Here is a 26,463-nt window from a genome sequence, read left to right on the forward strand (position 1 = left end):
TAAATCATTGCTAGGTTATTAACTATGATATAAAATAATTTTAATTGAAACAAAACAACTTAGCTTAAAGTTACTCTAGACCAGGTTTTGCTCTTATAAATGAATGAGGAAGCTGTCTCTCCAAAGGTCAAATTTGCATTTTAAGGATCCTATTCCTTTCAACTGTAAATGGCGTATTCAGAAGAGTGGTTTTCATCACATCCTGATGAGAATGATTGTTGTTTTGATATTTACCCTAATCTCTGATTGCACTATTATAATCAGTGTTCTGCCCATGGATTCTCAATTTTGGAATAGGCAGTGACAGCTTTTCTGAGGATTACTTTTCTTATGCTCGAGCTATAATGGAGAGAGTACAGGCAACATAAAAAAACATGTCATAGCCAAATATATAAATGCTTTAAAATTCTGTTTTTTTTTTATTTGATTTAGCCACCCAAATATTGCAATATAAAAAACTCCAGTAATATAACAGATATGCCTGGAAATAGGCTTTATTATAATTTTGCATTCTTAAGATGATGGCCAGGAGGTAACTAGGAAATTGCAATTTTTAAAACCATTAACCACCTTTATTTCATATGAGGAAAGCAAGTATCATTATTCCATGTGGGACATTGAAAAAAGAATTCTCAAGTGTGTTGAAGTTACAGCAACTCCCAGAATTCATCAGCTATCATACTGATGGTCCTCTCTTACCAACTGCCTTGTTTAATCACCATTCAAAGTGTTGATGGTTGGGGGGGGGGACATAACTTTGTGACCAGTACTTTGATTTATAGGGATTGCAGCATCCAACAGTCATATGATCACCATTTGTGAGCTTAACAATCAGCTTCCAACAAACAAATTTAATGGAGGTTGTGGAAGTGAAAACGCATGTTGCCATCACATGAAGTCTGGTATAATAATTTCAATGATTTGCTTAACCATGGAAATGGGAGTAACGCTATAAGACTGGCATGGTTGTTAGGAATGTAAGTCACCTAACAGCTATTTGGGTTGGAAATATAAACCAGGATAGACATTTTAAAACTGTATCTTTAAGAAAATGCAAAAAATTGTAATTGGGTGTGGTTTCTCAAACGGCCATAAGATGGAGCCAGAAACCTGGGTTGTTTAGTCTTAGTCTCAGAAGAGCGTGTGTCTGAGTGAGTCTCTGTTTCCTTCTGTTGGAGAATATTGCCGTTCCTCATAATTGACTGGTATTCATGGATTTGATGTAAGTCTGATACTGAACTGTTTTTGACACTGGACTTTGTTATTGGATTATCCCTGGACTGAAAACTGACTGATTTAACCTGTGAATGACTTTGGACTGCCTATTTTGAACTTTGCTAAAACTTTTATTGCAAGTAAAAAAAAACACCTACATTTACTGTACAGTGTATCTGTGTGCTGTGTGTGTATTATTCAACACTTCTCTCAATACATCTCCCTGTATGCGCTCATTCTCCTAACAGGGAATTACCTCAACAATGGTCATGTGATTTTTCACTTAGCAACTGCAGTGTTTAGCCATTGGAACTAGTTGCTAGTCCCAATTGTGGTTGCTAAATTAGGATTATCTGCAGTCTTGAATTCTAGAAATTTATTGCAATATGTGCAATTTATGCACAGTAGGAACTAAGCACAGCTGTATATCATGTTCAGACATTGATGTGCCTCAGAATTTAGCTACCTTCAAACAGATTGATAGTCTTCATCTTCTACCAGGAAACACATATCTAACGTTTCCTCCAAACAGTCTCACAATCTAAGATGTCATACATTTTGAGATTTACTAAAGGAAAAAAGCAGCACAAAAACTTCACTATATTTGTTACAGAGCCAAGCCATTAAACTCCCATATTATGTATGCATGTTATAAAAAGGGAAAAATAATTCATACATAGTGCACTCTTTTTTAATCTACACAACAACTTATTTTGGCCAAGATTAGCTAAAATATAACTCTGGAACTGCATATGGAAGTTTTCAGAAACATTTGAAGTTGAAAACACAATTATCTTTAAAAAAAAAAACCTGAGCACAATAAGTACCTTATAATAGGCCAAGTCATAAGTCATTTTTGAGAAAGCCAAATTCACTTAACAATTATATGAATAGCTTAATGACTGGGATGATTTGCATAGCGATTGCGATGAAAAAGCTCTGTTAATTCTCTCCATTTGTACAATTAGTTGTGACTCACTTAATAGCCACATCACTTAGCAACAGACATTCCAGTCCCAATTGTAGTCCTAAATTGAGGATTACCTGTACAGCAATAGCAATGATGCATGAATAGCTATCCAGTCTGGCACCATCAAACTATATTAGACTTCAACTTGTATGAATCTCAGCCAGTTTGCAATCTGAAGACTATTATTATTATTTACATTGGTAAAGCCTGGTTGAGAATGTACAACTGACAATTATGCATTAAGTTTAGAATGTGGTTAAATATAGTCAAAGTAGTTATCTTGCATGCCCAACAACATTAAACTACATCTGATTTATTCATTTATTTTTTAAAAAAACTTTTTATATTGCCTATTTATTATTATTTAAATGCATTATTTGGGGCAGATATCAATATCAAAAGAATTTAAAAACCAGAAAGAATAGAAAAACAAGACAAAAAAAAACAGCAGCCAAGATAAAAATTAATTTAGCAATCAAAATGAGCATAAGCCTAAGCCACACCTTTTGATACTCAGGCCTGATTTTTGCTGCCCATCTCCAGCAAGACACAACAAGAAAGTATTTTAATATAATTTATTGTAATGATAAAAGATAAAATATTATGGTTTAAAAATGCTAAAATATATAAGTCAATGACATTACTCATTGACTGCAGCATAGAAGACCATTTTTTCTGTGGCCTAGGATTAAGAATTTTGAGAAGCTGAAAAGATCTCTAATAATCTTTCATTAGAATCAGAGACACTTTTTTCAAAATAATGCTTTTCATTAAAAGTTATGTTTTTTGGAAATATATTTCAATGCCCACTGATTACAGAAAGATCCAATACAACCATCAAAATTCTTTTTCTATTTTAAATTGCATTAGATCTCACACAATAATGCCAAACTCATGAGATTTCATATTTGTAATATTTCAGCTTTAACAGACACCCGGCCATCATGAAAACTTTTACAAGGTCTCCAGATAAAAACTTGCTAAACTCTGAATATGGTTTTAATTCTAATGTTATTTTATTGATTAATTTGTTTGTGATAGGCTCTTTTCAATACTTTTGAAAATAGAGAAGGGGGAAAACTTAAATCAATGAAATCACAAAGTCTATTTATCATTTCCTTCCTGTTTATACCCAAAGTTCTTATTTATATCTTTTCCAAACAATTCACAGCAAGGAGCTTTTAGGCACAGTTGTTATATATAGGAAAAGATTCTAAAACACTAGTTGAAATTATGTAAACATTTATTTTGTGCATTTCAAGAGCTGTATTTCATAAAATAGGCGTTTTTTATTCCTAACTTTCAGTATTTTACTTTAATATATTTTACCAGATTTAAAATTTATAGATATATATTTAAGGATTATGGCTGTCTTCCACTGTTACAAATAGAACAGGGTTGTCAAACTCAAATTGTTACAGTGGTGTCACGTGATGTATCAGGATATTTTCCCCCTTTGCTAACCTGGGTGTGGGCATGGCCAGCCCATGATGCATCCAGGAGTTTGACAGTCCTGATATAGAATATCTATTAGTTTCTTGCTTCTTAAATACACCAAGATTACTTTTGAAGAACTTTTAAAGACTTCTATGTTATCAGTTGACTTTTTATTTTTACGAATTAATTTTGTCCAAAGTAGTTAATTTCTTGCAGATTTGGATTTATTAATGGGTTTTAATAGGTTTATTTCTTAACCTATTATAAGAATAATGCCTGGTTGGCTTCTAACAGTGCTCAAGTAGATCTGCCTTGCCCTATAATCACATTGAAAAAAACTTTCAAAGAGAGAACAAAAGATGCAATTTATTTAAGCAAGCTCTTATTCATTCCACAGCTTTAAATATTGGTTGCCTTTGCAGACTAATTAGCTGAACTATCATTAAAGAAAATACTGCTTGCCTTAGATCAGGAAATGCATCTAAACAATTGTGAAGGGATATACTTATTACATTACATAAATGCAATTGGCTCATAAGAGTTTAAACAAAATGTCTGAACAATCATACTTCTATTGGAGCCAGGTCTTTTCAACAACATGATTCTAGAGCATTTGAAGGCCAAAAAATGTTAATTTAGGGGTTACGCTCTGCAGAGTTGCAGTGATATGTGGAAAATTTATCCATTTGCAGGCTGGCTTGGTTCATATTGCTGTTTTAGTCCAGACCATAAACTCCAATTGACTTAGTTTATTTATGCAATTTCTCAAGTTATCTCCAGATTTGGCCCCAACTCAGGGACAGGCAACACTTTGGGGATTCCACCACCTTCCAGACAATTTCAGAAGATCCAGGTTAATATATATTTCTAAACTGTTAACACCTCAAAAGTTAAGGGTCCTGAAAACACTTTTTGTTTCTGAGAAAACATATTTTTTCACTGCTATCATATTGGCTCTTTTAGTGATATATTCCCAACAGTTTCTCTCTGAAGTGCTAACAACCTTACAAAAAACAAAAGCAAATAAAAACAAATTATCTTCAAAGTTGCTAGCTTTTAACAATAACATTATTTGAAAAAGATTCAGTCTAGTAACCCCATCAAAATAACTTCATGGTTCAAGCTGCAATAAAATCAAACAGCTTTTTTTAAAGTTGGAAAAATCACATTTTATGTTAAATCTTCATTAAACTTGTAATCTCCAATCAAACAGCTTTTTTTAAAGTTGGAAAAATCTCATTTTATGTTAAATCTTCATTAAACTTGTAATCTCCAAGTAAATTGGACTAAAATTATCATGTGTTACAAAGCAACAACATGCTGACTAAGATTAGTATAAAGTGAAGTCCAATGTGCATCAAGAAGGCTGCCCCTAAGCTGGACTTGCAGGACCAAATGAATATGAATCACTTGGTTGAGTTGGATGGCAATAGAAATTGAATAAATAAATAAAATATAAACAAACAAACCATGTATGTGTGTGTGCACGTGCGCATGTGTATATATGTGTGTGTGTACACTCATTCATATTTATCCAGTATCATGAACACACACACACACACGTCACATATATACTGGAAGATTGGAATACAACTATCCTTGAGAATATGTATTTTTCTAAATTTTGTAACAAAATGTTTAAGTTAACTGAGAATGCTACCAATAGAGAAAACTAAATATAAGAACATGTATTAGAAAAAGTTGCACATGAAACTATATATTCTTATGCTTTAAAAAGAAACACTATTGTAATTTAGAAAATCAACTGAACAGATTAATGCACGCAAAATTACAATTGACTATAGGCAGATTAACTCATTGATACATACTTAGATTGTATAACAGTTGAAAGCAAAATGTCAATCTTAGTGGGTGAGAAATTAATGTAAACATTTATACACATAATTAAAAATAGTAGATTAAAGTTGATGAGGTCATCCTCCAACGTTATACTGGAGTTAAATATACGATGTGAATCAAACTAAACAAGCTCTAAAAACAAAGCAAATCAATTTGGTTGAAAGAAATAAAAAAATGTTTGAGATCACTTTAATTAAAACAACATTTTAAAAAATTAAAGTGAGCCCAGAAGCTTGATTAACACAAAGCAAGTCTATTTTCTTTCTACATGACAAAACGTTACACTTAATATGTGTAACTAGTTTTGATTTTCCTATCATTGTTACTTACAACAACAGAGATACAAAGCCCCATGATATCGGCCATTTTTTAAAAATTTAATTTATTTAATTTCCACTTTACTTCATTTATATTATTTATATTCCATCCTTTTAGGTAGGTTAGATTAAGAAATAGTACATGGTCCAAAGTCACTGAGCAAGTCTAAGCCAAAACTCAAATAAACAAATTACAAGATCCCATATAGTATACGAAGCAAAGTAGGCATTCATTCTGACTAGTGTCTATCATAGTCAGAACCCTTGCAAGTTAAATATAACTTACTCCCACTTGTAGTTCGGGCAGAATTCCTTTATTATTCCTTAATCCAAATGTCTGCCAATAATTCTGGTGATTAGGACTGTTATATGGTAACAATTCCTCTTAATTGGATTCAATGTGTGCATCTACTGCACCAGGTCATTCACCTAATTCTAGACGTCAATGGCAAAAGTGTATGTGGACACAAGAACAAAAATATTTAATTTATTTAATGATGTATTACTTTTTTTTCTGGTCTTCTCAATGATAAGACGACTGTACTTGGCTTACTCTCATTTCTCAGTTCATTTTTTGCTTATCAAACACAGCCAGAACATAATTTGATGTTTCAATGGGATTCTTAATATGCAAAGACAGTAAATATTGTGGTTGATACTAACAAAGTTTGAAATGATTTCTGATGTATTAAAATACCCTTTTGAGACAAAGGAGCTTTATAAAATGACACTAATATACTCCACAGGATATTCTTTATCTCTGATGCCAAATTTGTCAGCTTTGAATAAAAACAAAGAACTGCTATTCTTGTAGCAAAGAAGTAATTCAACTTGTGACATTTACTGTACACTATTCTCTTGGTGCAAAGCATACAGAAGATTGCCAGGAGAACTCAACATCTTCAGAGAGGAAATTCCATCAACACTTCTCCTTTTCTTCTATCTTAAAACCAAATCTGGGTAGATAAATCTTCAAACTGAGTTACAAAATTAAAGTAGTACACAGGGCAACCTTGAAGTAAATCTGCTCACAATGTAAATAGCTAGTTCCAATGTCTGAGGAGACATGTATGTATGTTTCCAAAAACTGTAAAAAGATCACTAAAATACTGATTAGATACTTTTATATACATGAGATACAATTCTGCTAAAAGAATGGATGGTCATAGTTAAATGTAGTGAATTGAGCTAAAATTAGATTGAGAAACTGACAGTACTATGCTGCATTATTATAGATATATGTATTTTTAAAATGTGGAATAAATGAGAATAAATCAAGATTATAATCTATGGTTTATAATTTTTCTTGTTTGCTATATATATTTACTTTTTTGAATTGTGTTTTTCACTGATTTTATGATTGTACACTGCCAAGAGTCATGTGTTTGAGATAGGTGACCACAAAAATTGAATGAATGAATGAATGAATATTGGTTTTTTTTTAAAAAATAACCAGCTGGGAAAATACTTAATTGTTCAGTCCAGCCCAGTCCATTATTCAACTCTGGTTCAATTGTTCAATGCGGTTAAGAAACTATGCATGAGAATTTCCTGCTTTAATATGTAAAAGAGAATAAACTATCAGAGATCAGCAAGTTAATGTCCAAACAAAAAGTCTGTGTAGAGTTGTAATTGCAGGAAGGTCATTATCTTGATGGCAAACCTCAGATAAGGACAAAAGCAAATACAACTCAGGCAAACAAAATCACTAATGCAAAGAAGGATTAGAGAGAGGAAGTAAACGTGTTAGACTTTAACTAGAGATAGTTAATTGTGTTAATTACTATGCTAAACAGTAACGAAAGTTAAGCAATAACCAAAGTTAACCAATGTTAGAGGATTACTAAAAATGTGTATAAATACAAGACTAGACTCCAATAAAGTTCATCATGATTCATGTGATCATGATCAAACACCTCGACTGCCTCGTCATTACAACAAGTGGCGCATGAACAGGGACCCTCTTACTTCGTCCGGCAAGGATTTGGTGCACCTTCAACCCTTTGGGGTTTCTCAACCATTATTGGTTTCTGTAAGTATGGGGTCTTCGCTTTCTGAGGAACAAAGGAAGCATGTAGATGAATTAGGCTATTTGTTGAAGAAAAATAATACTCAGGTACCAGAGAAAAATCTCTTAAGGCTGGTCCAGGAGATTGCAACTCAGTGTTTATGGTATCCAAAAGAGGGGTCTTTAAAATTAACTGATTGGGAACGTATAGGGGAAACATTGCATACTGAACCTAGAGCAGAAATAGAAGTTTTGCAGGTGTGGCATTTATGTAGGCATGCAATTGAAAAATTTGGTCACAATGAGCTTTCTCTTTTAACACCTCCACCTTCATGTTATACTAATGTTGTCATTTATCCTCCTTCTTCACCTGAATATATGTCTTCCATTCCCTCAGCTTCTGCAGATACAGGGCAAAAACCTCCTGACTCTATTGTTCAGTCTTCTTTTCAGAAAATGGTTGAGAATTGTGAAAATGATGCCTCTGTCTCAGGAACAGAACTTGCAGAATTAGTGTCTGTTTGTCCAGTACAATATCACCCTGGTCAGGAGCCACAGCTTGGACTGCAAGTAGCAGAATGGGAGGGTCTGCCTTATCAGATCTTAGGAGAGTTTAAAAAGGAAGTTACAGACTATGGGATTAGTGGAAATTTTACAAGAGGACTTGTAGAAGGAATAAAAAATGGTTATACAATAATCCCTGAAGACTGGAAGCAAATATTACCTGACTCTTCCAGCAGTCTCTCTCACTTCCCCCCAGCCACAGCCAGTAGTGCTGGGATTGATTTAATCACTCAAGAGGTAATTGAGTTTAAAATTCCTTTGGAAGTTAAAATAGTTTCATCTCAATTTAAAGGTTTTCTTCCTTCAGGATTAGTTGGCTTAATTTTGCCTCGTTCTTCTGCACACAAAAAGGGCTGTTTTGTTGTGCCTGGTGTAATAGATTCAAATTACACTGGTATCATTATGATTCAGATTTGGGTGAATCTTCCTCAAGTTCTTCCTTTTTAATTCTTCTGTTGTTCAATTGTTTCTTCTTCTATATGAAAATCCATCTCCTGGTCTAGGTAATCGTGTGGATACAGGATTTGGATCAATTTTTTTTTCTGTAGGCTTACTTCATCAGCTGAACTCCTCTCTCTTACTTAATAAACAACCATTTCAAGGGTTATTGGATACTGGAGCCAATGTTACTGTCATCTCCTCTTTACATTGGCCAGTACAGTGGCAAAAAACAACAGTTTCTTCATTGTGGGGAATAGGAGGTTCTACAGCTGCTTGTCAGAGTGTTCAAGAAATTAATGTTACATCTGCTGCAAGGCCTTTGGTAAAGTATCGCCAAGCTCCAGATCCAACCTGGAAAGGCCCTACACTGCTGATCACCTGGGGTTGTGGTTACGCTGCTGTGGAAGATCCTTCTACTAGACAAGCAGTGTGGGTTCCAGCGCGTTGTGTTCGTCTGTATCATGGCATGGCATCAGGGCCTTCACAACCCGATTCCGGATTTCAATCTTCATCTGAATACAGAAGTTCGGCTTCCAAGGTTGAAGCGCCCGCAACCCATCACTTGGGGACAAGTTAAATCTACTACATATCAAGCTCAACAACAACTGCAACAGGCCTCATTACCTCAGACTCCTGAAAATCTTGTTGCTGCTGTTTTTGCTATTATTACTGCTAATTCTGTTACAATTTTACTTTGTATTTTCTTGTTTATGGTTAATGGTGTTTCTGTTCAAAATGACACTTCTGTGGTTCGTCTTAACCCTAATTTGTGGGTTTGTCATGCACAATATATGTTTATGACCCATGGCACAAATATTACTTTATACTATGAGCCCCCAATGGCATTTGGACAAATTTCTTTTACCCCTAACTTGATCATGTCTTCTACATTTATTGTCTCACAACTACAATCTATTTCACACTCCTGGCTATTTTCTCAACCCCCTATGCAATTGAATTCTGTCCGTTGGCGTTACTTGAAAGTTAGTCAATTTACAAGGGGTCTGTGTTTCTGTTGTCACGCTAAACACACTTGGCTTCATAATTGATCTGATTATGATGCTGCCCAGCACATATTAAAAAAACTAGGGAATTATAGTTATTGTTCTAATTAGTATTGGTTGTCAGGTACCTTTAATTCTTCTTTGTATGGACTTAATATAGCTCCTGATATGTATCCTGACAACTTTCCTATTTTTAATGCCTCTGATCAATCTAATACAGGATCGATATGCGCTGGTTGGCAGTTTAAGAATCCTAATAATGTGGTTCTTTTTTGATAAATATGGTACTAATGTTCATCCTCAGAATTTTTCATTCTTTGAATAAAACTATTGAGGATGAGCTTGTCAATTTACAATCCTACATTCAAAATAATATCCATGCTCAGTACTCACCTTTTGGCTCCCTGATTGGTCTTGGCTCAGACAGTTTTTCTTTTATGGTATAATTATTATTATTGTACTAATTGTAACCTGTTGTTTTATTCAATGTATTCCAAATTTGTTTGCATTGTTTCGTTCTACTTCCTCTTCTTTAACTCCTTTACAGTTGCGATACATTCATGAATCTTTGAATCCTCCATTTAAAATAAAAATCGAGGATATGTAGAGTTGTAATTGCAGGAAGGTCATTATCTTGATGGCAAACCTCAGATAAGGACAAAAGCAAATACAACTCAGGCAAACAAAATCACTAATGCAAAGAAGGATTAGAGAGAGGAAGTAAACGTGTTAGACTTTAACTAGAGATAGTTAATTGTGTTAATTACTATGCTAAACAGTAACGAAAGTTAAGCAATAACCAAAATTAACCAATGTTAGAGGATTACTAAAAATGTGTATAAATACAAGACTAGACTCCAATAAAGTTCATCATGATTCAGTTGATCATGATCAAACACCTCGACTGCCTCGTCATTACAACAAGTCTGCTCAAGAAAAGTTAGAAATCAGATAAAACATTAAATTAATTATACTAAACAGCTCAGGCACTATCAAAGCTAACACCAGCGAGAGCATAGAGATAGATAGATAGATAGATAGATAGATAGATAGATAGATAGATAGATAGATAGATAGATAGATAGATAAATAAATAAATAAATAAATAAATATTCATTAATAAAAACATTTAGTTACAAAACATTCAATATTACCATTATAGAGAAACTTGGATAAGGGTTGTAGGTCAATTACTGCTATTAGTAAAGCCTGTATTCAAAACCTGTTGCATTAGTTAAAGCACTGCTAGAATAAGAGTTCAGTGTAAGGAGAGATACAAATAACACTGAAACACAACATGAAGCATTTCAATGCACAGTGGGTCTATTGAATCGTAAATGTTTTATTTTAACAAAAGAATTCAGTAAGTTTAGACCAATAAAAAATATTAACATGCATTTAATATGTATACTGTTTTTGTAGTAAAGAACTGAGAATTAAAAATCTTCCCTTGCATTAATCCTCACTGCATTTCTATCCAAACAGATTGCTTGAGTTTTATATGGCAGCACCTGGATGAACTTGACTAAGTTTGGAAGTTAAGTAAAACCAAGTCTGTCTGTCTATGTAGTCATTAAATTTATATATGCTGCCCATCCAGCATATAGGCACTAGCAGTTGTGTAATTTGAATGGGAATTATAAGGAATTGTAAAATAGAAAGGGAGATCAAAAATCACAGAAAAGGACAAGAGTAAATCTCACTTATGCTGCTGCCAAAACTATATAGTAATATTTGTGCAGTTTGTCATAATCAGGGGCTCAATATCACCCAAAGGCATCTTTGCCATTAGATTTGCTTGATATAGTAAATATGACCAGAACCTTAGACATATGAAAATCCCTGCTAAAGTATTAAGTCTGTCCAGTAATTGGCCAATGAATCTTAAACTCAGTGTTCTTTCTGAAATCCCAGTCAAGATTAATTCCTTACATCTATTTATTTATTTATTTATTTATTTATTTATTTGATTTGCCAATTGTTTACAAGATAATAAGTATAAGTGTATATATAGTTGTGAATACATGAAATGGGTACATATAAGAAAAATAAAAGAATAAGAGAAACAATAGGACAGGGACGGTAGGCACGATGGTGCGCTTATGCACGCCCCCTACAGACCTCTTAGGAAAGGGGTGAGGTCAATAGTAGACAGTCTAAGGTTAAAGTTTTTGGGGTTTGGGGAAGAGACTACAGAGTCGGGTAGAGTATAATTATATAATATCCTTTGCTCTAATTTGGCTCTACAGGATAATTTAACTAAAGAGACCACATTAAATAATCAATTTGGTTATATTGTTTTCTCTTGTTTATAATTTATAAACAATTTATAATTGTTCATCTGTGATTCATGTTTGAGACTATTCATAATTCATACAGACTGGTGCCTCTAAAATCATACCAGGGCACAGAGAATAGGTACAAAGAATTCCTTTTGTTTGCTAAATTAACACAATATTAAACATATATTCTTGTAACCTTCTTGCAAAAGAGGGATCTAGCTGACCTCATGGATCATCACTTAAGTCTGAGTCAGCAGTGTGCACAGCTGCCAAAAAAAGCCAACACAGTCCTCGCTGCATCAACAGAGGGATAGTAACATGATCAAAAGAAGGGACAGTGCCGTTCTATACTGCACTAGTGAGGCCACAATTAAAATATTGTGTCTAGTTCTGGTCATTATGATATAAAACAAATTCTGAAGACCCTCGAAAGAGTGCAGTTTCATAACTGGAGGTTTTCAAGAAAATTATGGACAACCATTTGTCCAGGATGGTTGGTATGAGGACTTTTGCTTTGGCCAGGGGTTTGACTAGAAGACCTCTGAGATCCCTTTTGTCCCTATGATTCCATGAACACTCATGACTTGGAAAATGGAAAAATACAGAACATTGCATAAACTTCCCAAAATTATTTAGTTTATCCCTGGTTTGTCTTTTATAAAGAATAAGGAGGTCCTTTGGGAAGTAGTCTTGATAAATACAGTCCTGTGGGAAAGCAGTTTCATAGTACAGGCAAAATTGTAAAGCTGTGATATTTTGAAACAAAACAAACTATATCTGTGCAAAGCCTCATTATAAGATAAGCAGATAAATACCCTGATATACCAAAAGAAATGCTATTCAAGAATTGTTAGAACTAAGTTTATAAAGATTCTTTTAAATAAATAGTTTTGATAACAGAAAAATTAACAGTATGTCTCTAGGACTTTACTCAACTCCCAGCGTAATTTCAAAAGCTCTATGAAAACAATCAGTTCAGATTCTGGTAAGAGCAATTTGTCCTTTGCCTGCCTTTTGACAAATGGATGTTTAAGATAATTCATGGATGTATCTACACAGTTTTTGGCTCCAGTCATATATGTACTTGATCCCATACAGGAATTATTTTGCCCATGTTCAGTTATTGCACATGCTTGCCAATCTACAGTCACTAATCAACAGATCCATATACAGTAGCAGGTCAACTGGACATAATACAGAAAAGAATGTGCAAGTAAATACATTGTAATTCAAGCACACAAAGCAGAAAACTCAGCTAAGATCAGTTGCAGCCTACATGCAGTATAGTATACTACACATTGAAAAGATCTTCCAGAAGTATATGATTCATATACTTTACAGATGGGGAAACAACAAAACAGATACCTCACATATGCTTTGATGGATAATTCTATGTAGTGCAATCTAGTATTGATAAAACAGACTTCCATATTTCCACCCCTATTTGAAATAATCAAAATCACTTATCAATACAATAAGAACACTGATTGACTAGGGATGGGCCTGCACATGATCAAAATGTCCTAATACATGCACCTTTCATGAAAGCACGGTAGAAAGCCCAATTAATTAATTGTCTTATCCATGTATACCACAACATTTTGCACACATGCAAATCAAACACATCTTTCTTTTTCTATTCCCATTTATTATTTCTTCCCTACAACTGGACTGTTACTTCTTTGGTCCTTCCCTCTACTGAATTCTTGCCTCTTTGTTTTGAATCTGGCAACTCACTTTCAGTACAGGGAAAATAAGCAACCAGAAATCTTGGCACACAATGGGAAGAGGATTCAGGGCAAGCTGTGGATGAATATTTTGAATGCAATCTGCTAAGCAACCTTTCTATCCCTTCCAGATCTTTTCTTGCTCCACTGCTCATGAACATGTCACAATGTGGCACTGAAAATAGACAAATAAATAAAAGAATTACCCTAAAGTAATTGGAACATTTCTCTCATTCAAAAATACAACTGATCAGGATCCCAAACAAGCCAACCCACTTTATTTCCTAATTGATTTTTTACATTAATGTGAAGAAAATTGCCAGTCCACCCACCCATCCTTATTTTTAACTCTACAAGTTTTTCTGATGTGGAAATATTCATTTAGTCAAATGATACAGTGAATATTTTACGAGACAGACATAACAGATTAAAATTAAAAGCAGGTTCCTTGTCTGGACTCAGAAGAATAACGACAAGGGAAGAGATCTTCCAAGGAGACTGGAGATTATAAGTTAATGACAAGCTGAGACAATGAGAGTTAGATCATTTTGTAAGAAGAGACTACTTTTGGCTAGCAACTACCCCCAGAGAATGCTACTTAATGAACATTGGTTATTTCCTTGTGTTATAGTATTGTGGCTGGTATCGATAACAAAATTAAGATTCCATGTTATAACCCAAATATAACTCCTGTTCCCTGTTCTCTAAAATCCTGTGGCTATCAATTGAAAATGAATGGTGTTTATTCAGCAATTCTGCCAATACATTGTTCTCTGTTTAATTGCTGCCTTCTTTGAATTTGTGCTTGTTGGTTTCAAAAAATACCCTGAAGTAACTAACAGTAAAATTACTGGCTTTCAGAGAAGCAGTTAAATGTATACAATTTCTATCATCTAAATTTTTTCTTTCAGTTACAATGGAATTACAGAATCGAAATTATTTTAAAATAAAATAACATATTTATCCTGTTTGTTTATAGTAGGAATATATTTACCAAAAAGAAGAGCAAACCTGAATTTAAGCTAATACCTCCTCCAAAGGATAGATAATTCTATCTATCTTATCTTATCTTACCTAATTTATCCTGGAATTGCCAATTCTAGCTTAAATCAAACCTGAAGATTTCCTTTCCCACAAATGTGTGTATGTGGAAGCATCTGTATGTACATAAACATATGTATGAGTATAATCAGAATATACTTTCTTGAAAACTGAAATTTTTGGAAGAGAGATAATGGAAACAGAATATGGGAACTTCTTTCCAAGTTAAGATGGACCGTTTTCCTTCATTTTTTTAAAATAACGAACATAAAAAATGCTAAAATATCTCAGATCAATATTTTCTGTAGCCTGTGGTATAAAACAATACCAGAATTCATGGAAAAACAAATAAAATCAAACCAGAACAAAAACCTGCAAAAGAAGAAATATGTCTAATCCCTTCTGTTTACCTATGCAATGGGGACTTCATTCAATAACTTCTGAACCACTTCTGAAGCTGATCTGGCTAAATAATTATCTTTGCATTTCATTCCAAATATATCATTTGACAGGAAAAATGTAGAATAATATTCTGAAGTGCAGATCCTAAAAGGCTTATATAGATAGTTCTCAACTTACAACCACAATTGAGCCCAAAATTTCTGTTGCTAAGCAAGACAATTGTTAACTTTTGTCCCATGTTTCTTGTATTTGTGAATAACTGCAATTGTTAAATAAGTAAATGGTCACAACAGGCAATCACCTCACTCCGAGACACTGCAACCCCCATAAATATGAACCAGTAGACAAGCATCCAAAGTTGGATCATGTGACTTTGGGAATGATGCAAATGTGAAAAATAGTGGTAAGTCACTTTTTTTTAGTACTGCTGTAACTTCAAAATAAAGGGTTGAAAACCTTTAGAGTTCTATTGCTCTTGTTTTTATAACAAATGGAAATTCACATAATAATAGTTTCACTTTAAAGTTTGCATTCCAGTTGTAGCAAATGGATCTTTTGATTTGCTATAGATTGCTCTTGCTCAGTACTATAAGGAATGTTTATCTTCCTTATAAGAATTTTCAAACTCACCAACAACTGGAAAAGATTCCAAATGATCATTTTATTAATTCTATAGTAAGTTACTAGCCAGAAATGCTAAGAGCAAGAGTCACAAGGTTGCACAGATATTATACTGAATATTAAACAAAGACAGCTAAGTATGAAGATACATTAGCAATTCACAAATATCGAAAGAATTGCTTTATAACAAATTGTGTAAAAAACAAGATATCCACATTTAGAGACACAGATAACCTTCATGGTATAACTACTACAGCCATAGTTCTAAAATAGAAACATAATAGGTTTGATATATGACTTCAGACATGGATCTATTTGTTATTCTAATGGACTGGCCTGCACTTACAACAAAAGGAAGAGAAAGAAAGAGACAAGGAAGCACTGCATTCTTGAATCATGCCTCCTTTCAAGATATGAATTCTATTATCAATTAGTTACTAATTACGCACAGCTCAGCACTATAATAAAATTCCATTATTAAGGATTCACATTAGAGACACAACAAAGGACATCTATATAAACACAAACATATAGGTGCAACTACACATTCAATCTGTGTTCTTATTCCAACTCTCCACAGGATCAATAGGCTTAAACCTTGGTGATCTATTGCTATTTTCTTATCTAAAGAATCATTTCCAAAAGCTCTGATTCTTTTCATCCAATGTAGTTATTATCTTCATGAATTTATTTTCATTAAAATATGTACACATGTAAATATGTAAAATATGTAAAACACACGTACATGTGTAAAATAAAGTACACCACGATAAATAGCTTTTTAAAAAGATAAGGAATTGCACATAATTTCTTCCTGTGTTATTTTCCCTACTACATCCTCTTGTAGTCAGAAATAAACTCAGCTTTTGGCTGTTTTTCAACAGCTCCTCCTTATATGAATGACTTCTCTGCTTTCTTAACATTCAACCCACAATTTTTCTGTAGAAAGCAGTAATTTAAATGAAGCTAAATGCAATTTTCTGCTTACCAATTAAAAAATAAAGTTATCCAAAAAATGAGATAGTCCTTTAAACTGATGGAAGCTTGTTAATCGAAATAATTTATTTTGTATTTATCATCAGTTTTGCCTCCAATACATATTAATTCACATTCCACATTCATTCTTGGTATTTTTCCTTCTTGCTTTGCATTTCTCAAGCAAGCTGTTCTCAGTAAGTTCAGGTTATTTCTTCCACATAACACAATGGGTAAAAGCATATAATACAGTACATACTTACAGTATAAATAGCCATTTTCACTTTTAAAAAAAGAAGCAATTAATTATTTTTTGTAACAGACTTTATACTATTGTCTTTCTATCAGAATTTGTAGATTTTAAAATTTAAAAATTTATCACCCATTTTCTCATCATTAATGCTCAAATTATTTCTCATTTATATATAATTTGCAATTATTTACTTCATTCTCTGTTCTGTCAAAGACAACTACTGTGAGGACTAGATAATTATTTTTGTGTTTGATACAGTGATTTTCTGATTGATATTACTCATTGCATCATTTGACCAAATATTTGCTTCAAATTCTCTGCCAGAAAAATCTGAAAACAAAAGTACACTCCCATTAGCATCTTTGACAAAGGCATCTCAAACATTACCAAAATATGTATCTGTTCTTATTTTTTATCTTGCTTTATTTTTATCTTATATTTATCTTGCCTTGTTTTTCAATAATAAAACCTTTTGCTAAGCATTCTATATATTATTCATATATCTATTATACAATGTTCTTACAGCATTCATCAGACAACTTTCCAATTCCTTCTTAATGCAAAAGCACTGTAGTTTACCAGCTTCTGAACTGGTCCTGGATTTCAGAGCTAACATCCTCCAGAGGTACCCTAAAAAAATCTGTTCTGCTTCCTATAAAATTTATTCTCATGAATTTAGTCAAGAATCCTTATCATGGAGGAACTCTAAACACTGTTGCCTGATATACTCCAGATCCAACAAAAGTCAATGCATTTTTAGCTACAGACAAGCAACATTATTAGACAAGCAACATGGTTGTCTTATATTCAGAACCAAAGGTGAGAACAGCTCCATTTAATTTCTTGCATCAAAACAAGCTTAAACCAGTCTTAGATTATCTACTATACTTAGAAGTAAATAGGAATGACTATCTCCCTATTTAATCGTTTTTATTCTATATCCATTTTCTATGTAAAGGTTCTTTGTTTAGTAGTTTTTCATCTACTTCCAAAACATGTTTTTATTTCAGCAAAATTGGTTGGTGTATTCTAAGTATTTATTATAATCTGCGCCATTACTTGTTCTTATTTGATTGCATTGTTTACAATTATCTTTTATTCTTTATATATGTATTAGATATATTGCTCCTATTTTTGGCTATATCTTAATGTTTTGGATTTCTATTAATTTTTTCCTCATTCATAAGCCTTTTACATTTTATCATTACACTAAGCATTCTTTTCATAGTTTCCATTAACATTACCCTACATATCGGCAGTTTTGTCGAAGTTCATAACATATTTTTTTCATTGTTTTTCATTTTTCCTCATATCTACCGCAATTTATATTCTATCTATTATTGCCAGATCTATTATCTAATACTTTTACAATAGTTTCTTTTCTGCTTTTTTTTCTTGCAGTTACTCAAGGCGTGTGACCTTTTTATTTATTGCAGTTGGTTTATATGATTTTTGTTTCATTATTTACCTTCATATATTGTTAATACTAGTACCACATTCTTGGGCATGTCAGTCAATTATAAATATTTTTATAATAGCAACACAAAGTATTTAACATTAATATTCTAAAATGCCGCATGCACATTACAATTTACAAATACGTCTTAAATCAAATCTACGTTTATCATAGTAATATTGTAATCTTGCAATTATATTACTCTTACATGCCCTTTAAAATATTTAAAATTACAGCTTGGGGGAATTTAATCAGTTTATTAAGATGGATGACATCAAGGAGAGTGCAACATTTACCCTCGTTAAGAAGAACTAAAGTTCTCATTATACTCAAGTATTCTTGCATGTGCATCTAAATGAATAAGAGATTCTAGTTTCAAAACCTGACAACAATTTTCAGCAGTGGTTGTAGTGGCTTCTAACCCTTTCATTTATTCAGACCACTGCACTGCATGCTTTGGAAAACAACCCTTTTAACATAGCTATGGCTGCAGAACTATAATATATAATATATGACTATTTTTTATAATGTATTAAGTCCACTCAGAAATAAGTTAGAATTGTCACATAAGCTGCAGTAGATGCAATGGGGCTAGATGATGATGATAATTGATGGTGGTGGTGGTGGTGATGATGATGATGATTGATGGTGATGATACTAACTCTCCATAATTTAGAGCAATCTGTAGATCATAGATTGGAAACCACAGGCCTTCTCTTTAATGGATCCTATTAGCAGTATACTTAAGTTGAAATAAAAAAACTGAAGGATATATTATTATGTAGTGATACATACCAACAGTTTTTTGTTAGGTCTTGTTTCTGTTTCTGGTTCAAATTTCATACAATTGTAGCCATAAGTATTAGGTAATTATATTCCATAATCCATCAAAACTTTCTTTTAAAAACAATCATACAAACAATATGAAATATTGCTTTAAATAAGTTGATTCCAACTAGTTATTTGACCTTTTCATTGAACAGATACCAAAACAGCTGAAGGCTGGCCTAGCTTTAGTACTAGCAAAATGTTTAGAGTGTACAGTTTAAACTAGTTTGCAACATATGCTGCAAACAACTGCTTTTCCTACAGCCATTTAACTCTAAAGGTTCAGATTCTTGCCCTTAGAATACTAGGGAGCTTAAGGCTCCAAAATTGCTCAACATTTGGATAATTTCCCTTACTTGTGTTTGCCATTATAAGCTGGATACATTTTCACCTCCATCTGCTTAACAGATGCTCAGATCAGCTTTCTGGAAGATAAGATTTCATATAAAATATCTTCAAAACATTTAACAGGCATCTAAGTTATTAAATGTTTGGGAAGTCTGTAAGTGGAGAAAAAGCACATAATCAGTCTGTCTAGAGGAAATAATGGAAAACTAGAGTACGTCTGGAACTTTTCACTGGATTATCTCCAATATCCCTTATATCTATCCATATCCAGACTACAGAAATGTTTGTAGGCTGAAAAAATGTGCTTAGAAAAATACATCATTACTTCAGATCATTTGCAACCATATCATATTCTTTCAGGAGTTGGGACTTTTTTTGAAAATAGCAAAGAAAACTGAATGTTCAGTCACTTCCCACACTGAGAACTAAAACCAAGATGGTATGTCATTATTACAATAAGCTTAGATAATCCTTTGCTCTCTATATACTTCTGTCCCAATTTGTCTTCCATCATGTCCACAGAAGATTCATTTTCATTTCTGTAACAGTTTTAAAAGTAATATTGTAATGTTATTAGTTTCCACTGAATTTTTCTTTCAGTTCTCATGCCATCTGATTGAACAAGAATGTTTGTGAAATCCTAATGAATAGAATGTGATATTCTTAACAATATAGGAATAGCTTTCTTTCACCAAAATCTCACCTCTTTACTGATCTATGGTCTCCCTGACTTCCCACATTTCAATTAAATTTCAAAGGAATTGAAAGAATTTTTCTCCCTGAGGTTCTGTAAACTGGGTTGTGTTGCTATCCAGGGAGTCTTGAGAATAAGAAAAAGAATGCAAAATACAATACAGCATCACATAGCAATTCTCCCATTGCTACCAATAAGAGAAAGAAAATCTCTTTCACAGGTAAAGAAAACTTCTGAAAATCTGCAAGGCAAATTCAGTTTTATGAGTATTAACTGATTTATCTATGGATAGAAAAAGTATAAATTGTATAGGAAGTACAGCATAGCTTTGCCTAAGATCCTTCACAGAAGAGAAGAAAACTCTTTATTGGACACATAAGGACTTTGTTTCCAGTGCATAAACTCTCAACGTAGACATATAGTTTACATTAAAATACTAGCAATTACTAGCAATTACTATTCACCCCCATGTTTAAATACAGTAATATACATACACAGTAGCCTGTACCAAATATGCCAAAACATACTTCCTAGCTCTGGCAACAGGCAAGTATGGATAACAAGCTGTCTATATTTTTGCTAGCCAAATTTATCAGGATGTGGATTGCATCCATCCGGAAGCTAGAGAACAAGTAAACAAACAAGAACCAAGCTTCTTTTCTATGACTTCATTGAAGTTCTATCACGTCATCAGTGGCTGTACAATTCCAACCAAACATGAATTATAGCCAAGCATAGCCATGATTAACTCAGTTTTATGGTGTAATATAGGATAAAGAACTTTCTTATAGCTGAAGATTTCATTTAACATTGACCAGATTCATAAATAGGAATTTAGAATTTTTCAGACATGAAATGGGTACTTAAAAGCCCAATCTTCTGAGAAGAAGGCGGAGCCTCCTCGCTGACGGACCATAGATTGCGACTCTCTGCGGCTATGGTCCGTGCTCTTTTGTTGGAGAGCCCCGATCATTACGATTAGGGGCTGAAGCTGCCTTGGAGGGATGGCAGAGTAAGGGGAAGCCGCAAGACAGGTTGAGGGGAGCCGCATCTCCCCCCCTGGGCTTGGTCTCCCCCCCCCCAAGATTACTGCAGCTGTGGTTTAAAATGGCCACCCCAAAGAGGAGGACTCAGCTGGATTAAGATTTGTGCAGGAAGGAAGAAAGAGGTGGATAACATCTGAACCGGGACAACTGGGCAATACAACTAAACAAAAGTACTCCGGGATTAAGGTAATATGGAATTTTTAAGAAAAGAAAAGTGAGTGGCGAAATTACAAAGGAACAGGAAAAAAATAAGAAAATATTTTTGACAGCTAAGCGGGGCTTCGAACCGGGAAAGGAAGAAGCTGGAACTAAAGATTTAACTAAATTGGACTAAAATATTTTGGCAATAAACAGGCATAAAATAAAGCTGGACTTAAGATTGTCAAAAAATAATAATAATAAAGTTTACAAATTGGAAACTGAACTGTGCTGGAATATTGAGGTTCAAAAAACCCTAAATAAAAAAATAGGGGGGAAAGGTGAAGACTTTGTATAATGGAGAGTGCCACCTTTTGACAAAAACTTGAGCTCAAACAAAATGGAAAGCATCCTGTTTCTGAATGAACTTGTGTGGATATAATATTAAAGAAATATTGAAACAAAGTAAGAATCTTAGAAAGTGAAAGCAGAACCAGAATAAAGGAAAAAGCAAGGAAAGACTGACTGTGGGATTGATTGATGTTTTTGGTATAGAACCTGGGCTGGAATAACTGAGAACTTTAGAAAATTGAAAGAAGAAAGAAGGAAAGTAAAAGTGTGTGGGTTTTTTTGTGGACTTTAACAATCATAAAATATAAGAGTGTGTAATGATGATATCTCTTCGGGAATTAAAAATGGAACTTAAAAATATGAAAGAATTACTACAGGAAAGAGGCGAATCACTTTGCTCTGTGTTAGAAAAAATAGAAATGGCGATTGAAGAACAAGAAGAAACAGCTTCAGAGGAGGAGGAGTTGTCTCAAGGAGAAGATATTTTAAATAGACAATTAACACAAAGAACACTACAAAGAAGTGGGGAAAGAAGGAAGGTTAAAAAGTTGAGATTTAAAAAGGCAATCAAAAGGGGCAATACCTGTGAAGTCGGGAAAGGCAGAAAGACCCAGCAGAAAAGGGGAAAGGAAGATATTAAGAAAGAGAGGGATATAAACTGGAATGAGAAAAGATATGGGGAAAAGAGGGGGAGGAGAAGCAGTAAGAAACAGGTGCATGAAATAAAGAAATACGGAAATAGTAAAATGTTGAAAAAAAATTGTTTTTTCAGAGATAATGGCTGATGAATTAAAAAGGGGATTCTGCAGGGTGACAAGGGCTAATAAGAATATTTCTGCAATTAAAAATATTTAGAAAATAGGGTAACATAGATACTGATAACTCTTATTAAAAATTAAGGGGGGGAAATATGCTGCGGAATCCAAATGAAAAGATGTCATGATTATTATTGTAACTTCTTAAAAATAATGGTTTATTGGGAATCAAGATGAGGGAATAAGGGTATATTTTAATCATTGAGGTGTCACACTCAAAGCAGTAAAAGGGGGGAAACCTATATTTGTTTTTTTCTTTCGTGTTAAAATTTGTATTAATCTAGAATTTATAAAAAGAATGTGTAATGGAAAGGGAATATGACAGACTAAAGAACCAACTAAATTAATAAGTTAACATAGACTATTAAAAGCAAGGAGAGACATTGGTAACTTTTTATTATCATTATCATCATCATTATCATTATTATTAGGCAAACACATATTGTTTATCTTTATTTTTAAAATAAATATTAAAGGATTATATTTGAAATAATTGAAATGAAACAAAAAGATGTTTCGATTGAGATTAATAAAAGAGGCTAGAATTAATGTGTTTGTTTCTCTCCTTACTGAAAATTTGGAATGGAAAAGGTAATAATAGAATTAAGTATGCATATATGAATGTATATTTGCTATCATATTTGTATGTAAAGGTGATGACCCGGAAATATGTTGTCCACTGAAAAGAGATTTTTGTTTTTAATGTGAAAAACTTAATAAAATTTGTTTTAAAAAAAGCCCCCAATCTTCTCAAAATACAAACCCAACAGGCTGAAAAAATGTAGCACTATACAATGCAAGGAGCCATGGGGTTGTTATGGCCTCTGCAGAAATGTGTGGCTTCTGCAGATGTGTACAATGAGATAGGCAGCTATGACCTAACACAGGGGTCTCCAACATTTTGGACCTAAGGGACCACCAAATTCATAATTTTAAATCCCGCAGACCACTAATATGAATCCAGCATGCTGCTCGCTGAAGTGCCTGGACTCCAACTGATGGGTGTGGGATCCTTCAGGCACTTAGCTTGGCTGCTTGTTTCTGCAACCTTAAATACTCAGAGTCATTTGGACCCATTTCCCACAGAAAACAAAACACTGGGATCTCTCTTTCTCTCTCTCCTACATATACACATCTGTCTCTCTTTCCTTCTCTCCCTCTCTCTCTCTCTTTTTCTTCCTTTCTTCCTCTTTCTCTCTCTCTCTTTCTCCCTTTCTCCCTCTCTCTGTGTGTGATTTATCTCTCTCTCTTTCCCCTCCCTCTCTCTCTGTCCTGGGTGGGTGGGAGAAACCTCTGAACTGATGCTGGGTGATGGGAATCTGATGTCTGGAGGCTGATGAGCCATGTGCTGAAGACCAGATGGCTGGCAGGAAAGTGGGGCAATCCTACAGTATCCCTAGCTTTCCGCAGCAACAGGAACAGCACGGACCTCCTGAGCCACAGGAAGCGGCTGCCAGCGATGCCCTCAGGTGAACATGTTGCGAGGAGGAGGCTCAACCCCTCCCTTGGGAGCTGCAAAGCTCTCACCACCCCTCTGGCACCCGACAAGCCTTCTCCTTCCCGCTGAGCATGTGAGTGCTTCTGGGAGGAAGAAGAGAAGCATGGTGAGAGGAGGCTTGGCTGCTGCCAGAGGGACGGCAAGCACTTTGTGGCTCCTGGGGGTGTGTGGGAGATTGCACCTTTACTTCACAGGCCAGGGAACACATGGGAAGGGCTCTGATGACACAATCTCCCATGCGCTACCTTCCCTCCCCGTGCTCATCAATTCATCTGCCGCCAGTATCACCCCTGTTGCAGACACAGGTGTGCTGTGGACCATCAAAATTTTCTCACAGACACCAGTGGTCCACAGACCACTGGTTAGCGACCTCTGCCCTAGCATGATGTGCTAGCACAATCATATTGGCAGCAAATCTATTACTATGTTTGTGGAGAAGAACAGTACAAAATGCTGCAATAATAATTAAAACTTATAATAAAGCTTGAAAATTTTGTTGGAACATTGGTAGATTAAATAGAACTACTTTTAATGTTTATTAAAACTCAGCACAATGTAAGTTTTGTAGTAATCTATAGTTTTACCAAGAGTAAGTATATGTTTAAATTGTTTGCAATAAATTTCACTGTGTAATTCAAATAATTATTATTTAGGCATTTAACAGGGTTTTGAGAGTGTTAAAACATACAAATTGCAGAATAACAAAAGATACCAATAAAACACAAGTAAAAAACTAATAGAAACTAGTAAAATTAGAAAAAACAGAAGTAAACTAGTTGACTTTTTCTCTTCATAACTGTTTAATCTGTTTAACTGGCTGCATATCTCTTTTCTTAGAAACCATATTGCAAATCTGTAGATTTTGCTTCTATGTGATGTATAGCATAAACTTAAATTTAACTAGACTTTTAGCATAGATATATATTATCAGTTTTGCCATTCTTGCACATTCTCTAATTTTATTTTTCCTGCCTTGTATCATTGACAAAGTTTGTCTTTTCCAATGTTGATGATATGTTTATGAGTGTGTTCATACCTGTTGAAAGGGACAGAAGTTATTTTTTCCTGATTGTTGTTTAGTTAATGATCTTTTCCGTCCTTGCTTCTCTTTGAACTTTTTTATTTTTCCTTATTATTTTTTTATTAAACTTGTCTTTTACTTATAAAAAACTGTTAATATTGTTAAGTATATATTAAAAACAGGAATTGAAACAGAGGCACATTAAAAGAGAAATGAAAATAGATATTATGCAGCTGCTGTGTAGTTTAATGCACTTTAATTATATGTTTCCAAAAAGATTTCCAAAATATTCCAAGGAAAAAATGAAAACTGTTGAAATAGAACATCCAATTTATTGCAAAATAACCTGGCTCTGTATTTCTTCAAATAATGATAAACTTCCCTTTTACACATAAACACAGATATAAAAAAAATATTACAGTTCTGCAGAAGGCTTTCTTGCCTAAAACTGTATTTTTGGGGAAACATTTTAGAAAATGCTTTAGAAAATATTCGGACAGTACTCAGACTGGGAAAAAATGAATGGGAAAAATATTATTCTGAATTTTATATAAAATTGGAAACTTCTAGAAACATGCAATTGGGAGCTTTTAAGACTTCTTGTTTCTCTTATAGTACAAGATTAGCTTTTAGTTCTTCGATATGGCTACGGAACAGAAGGGAGAATAAAAACATTGAATACAAACTGTATTCAGTTTTTTGGCTCCTGGTATGCCAAAAGGGAAACCACAGAATATTATATGAAACAAAATCTAAATATTAAACAGTATTAATAAATAAAGGACTAAATTAATGATGGAACAAATGAAAAAAAGATAAGTAATATGATTGAGAATCTAGGAGAAAGGAGAAGGCTGCAGTAATTTCCTGGTTGGACTCTAGCAACATATTCTTGCTGCCCTTTGAAGACCATCCAGACATTACAACCCATTCAAAATATACCAGTATTTTATGTTCTCTCACTGCTGCATGAGCTGCATTGGCTTCTTTCTAGGTAGATCGCAAGGTATTGATTACTACTTTTAAAGCCTTTATATTTACTGATGGTGTATTTCCTTCATTGAGAAGAGGGGAAGGTGGGGGGCTACTGCTTTTGTTGCTTGTTTTTTTACTGTTGTTGTTAGCCACCCAGACTTCAAACATCATCAAAC

At 33.7% G+C, this 26,463-nt stretch overlaps 1 protein-coding gene across 5 annotated transcripts in view; it reads right to left on the reverse strand.

The window, feature by feature from the left end:
• PID1 (phosphotyrosine interaction domain containing 1) overlaps positions 1 to 26,463 on the reverse strand; it is a 66,512-nt gene that overhangs the window by 4,342 nt on the left and 35,707 nt on the right. For 2 of the 5 annotated variants that reach the window (XM_087965092.1, XM_087965093.1), the window contains one exon: positions 235 to 339. The exons of the other annotated variants lie outside the window; for them this stretch is intronic. In XM_087965092.1, the coding sequence (XP_087821218.1) occupies positions 235 to 276 (42 nt within the window). In that variant the 5' untranslated portion in view covers positions 277 to 339. The remainder of the gene's footprint in view (positions 1 to 234; positions 340 to 26,463) is intronic. 5 annotated transcript variants of the gene reach the window in all.

Source organism: Notechis scutatus, chromosome 4 (assembly GCF_049901735.1).
Source record: "Notechis scutatus isolate UNSWTSFEM ecotype Mainland chromosome 4, rNotScu1.2, whole genome shotgun sequence".
NCBI lineage: Eukaryota > Metazoa > Chordata > Lepidosauria > Squamata > Elapidae > Notechis > Notechis scutatus.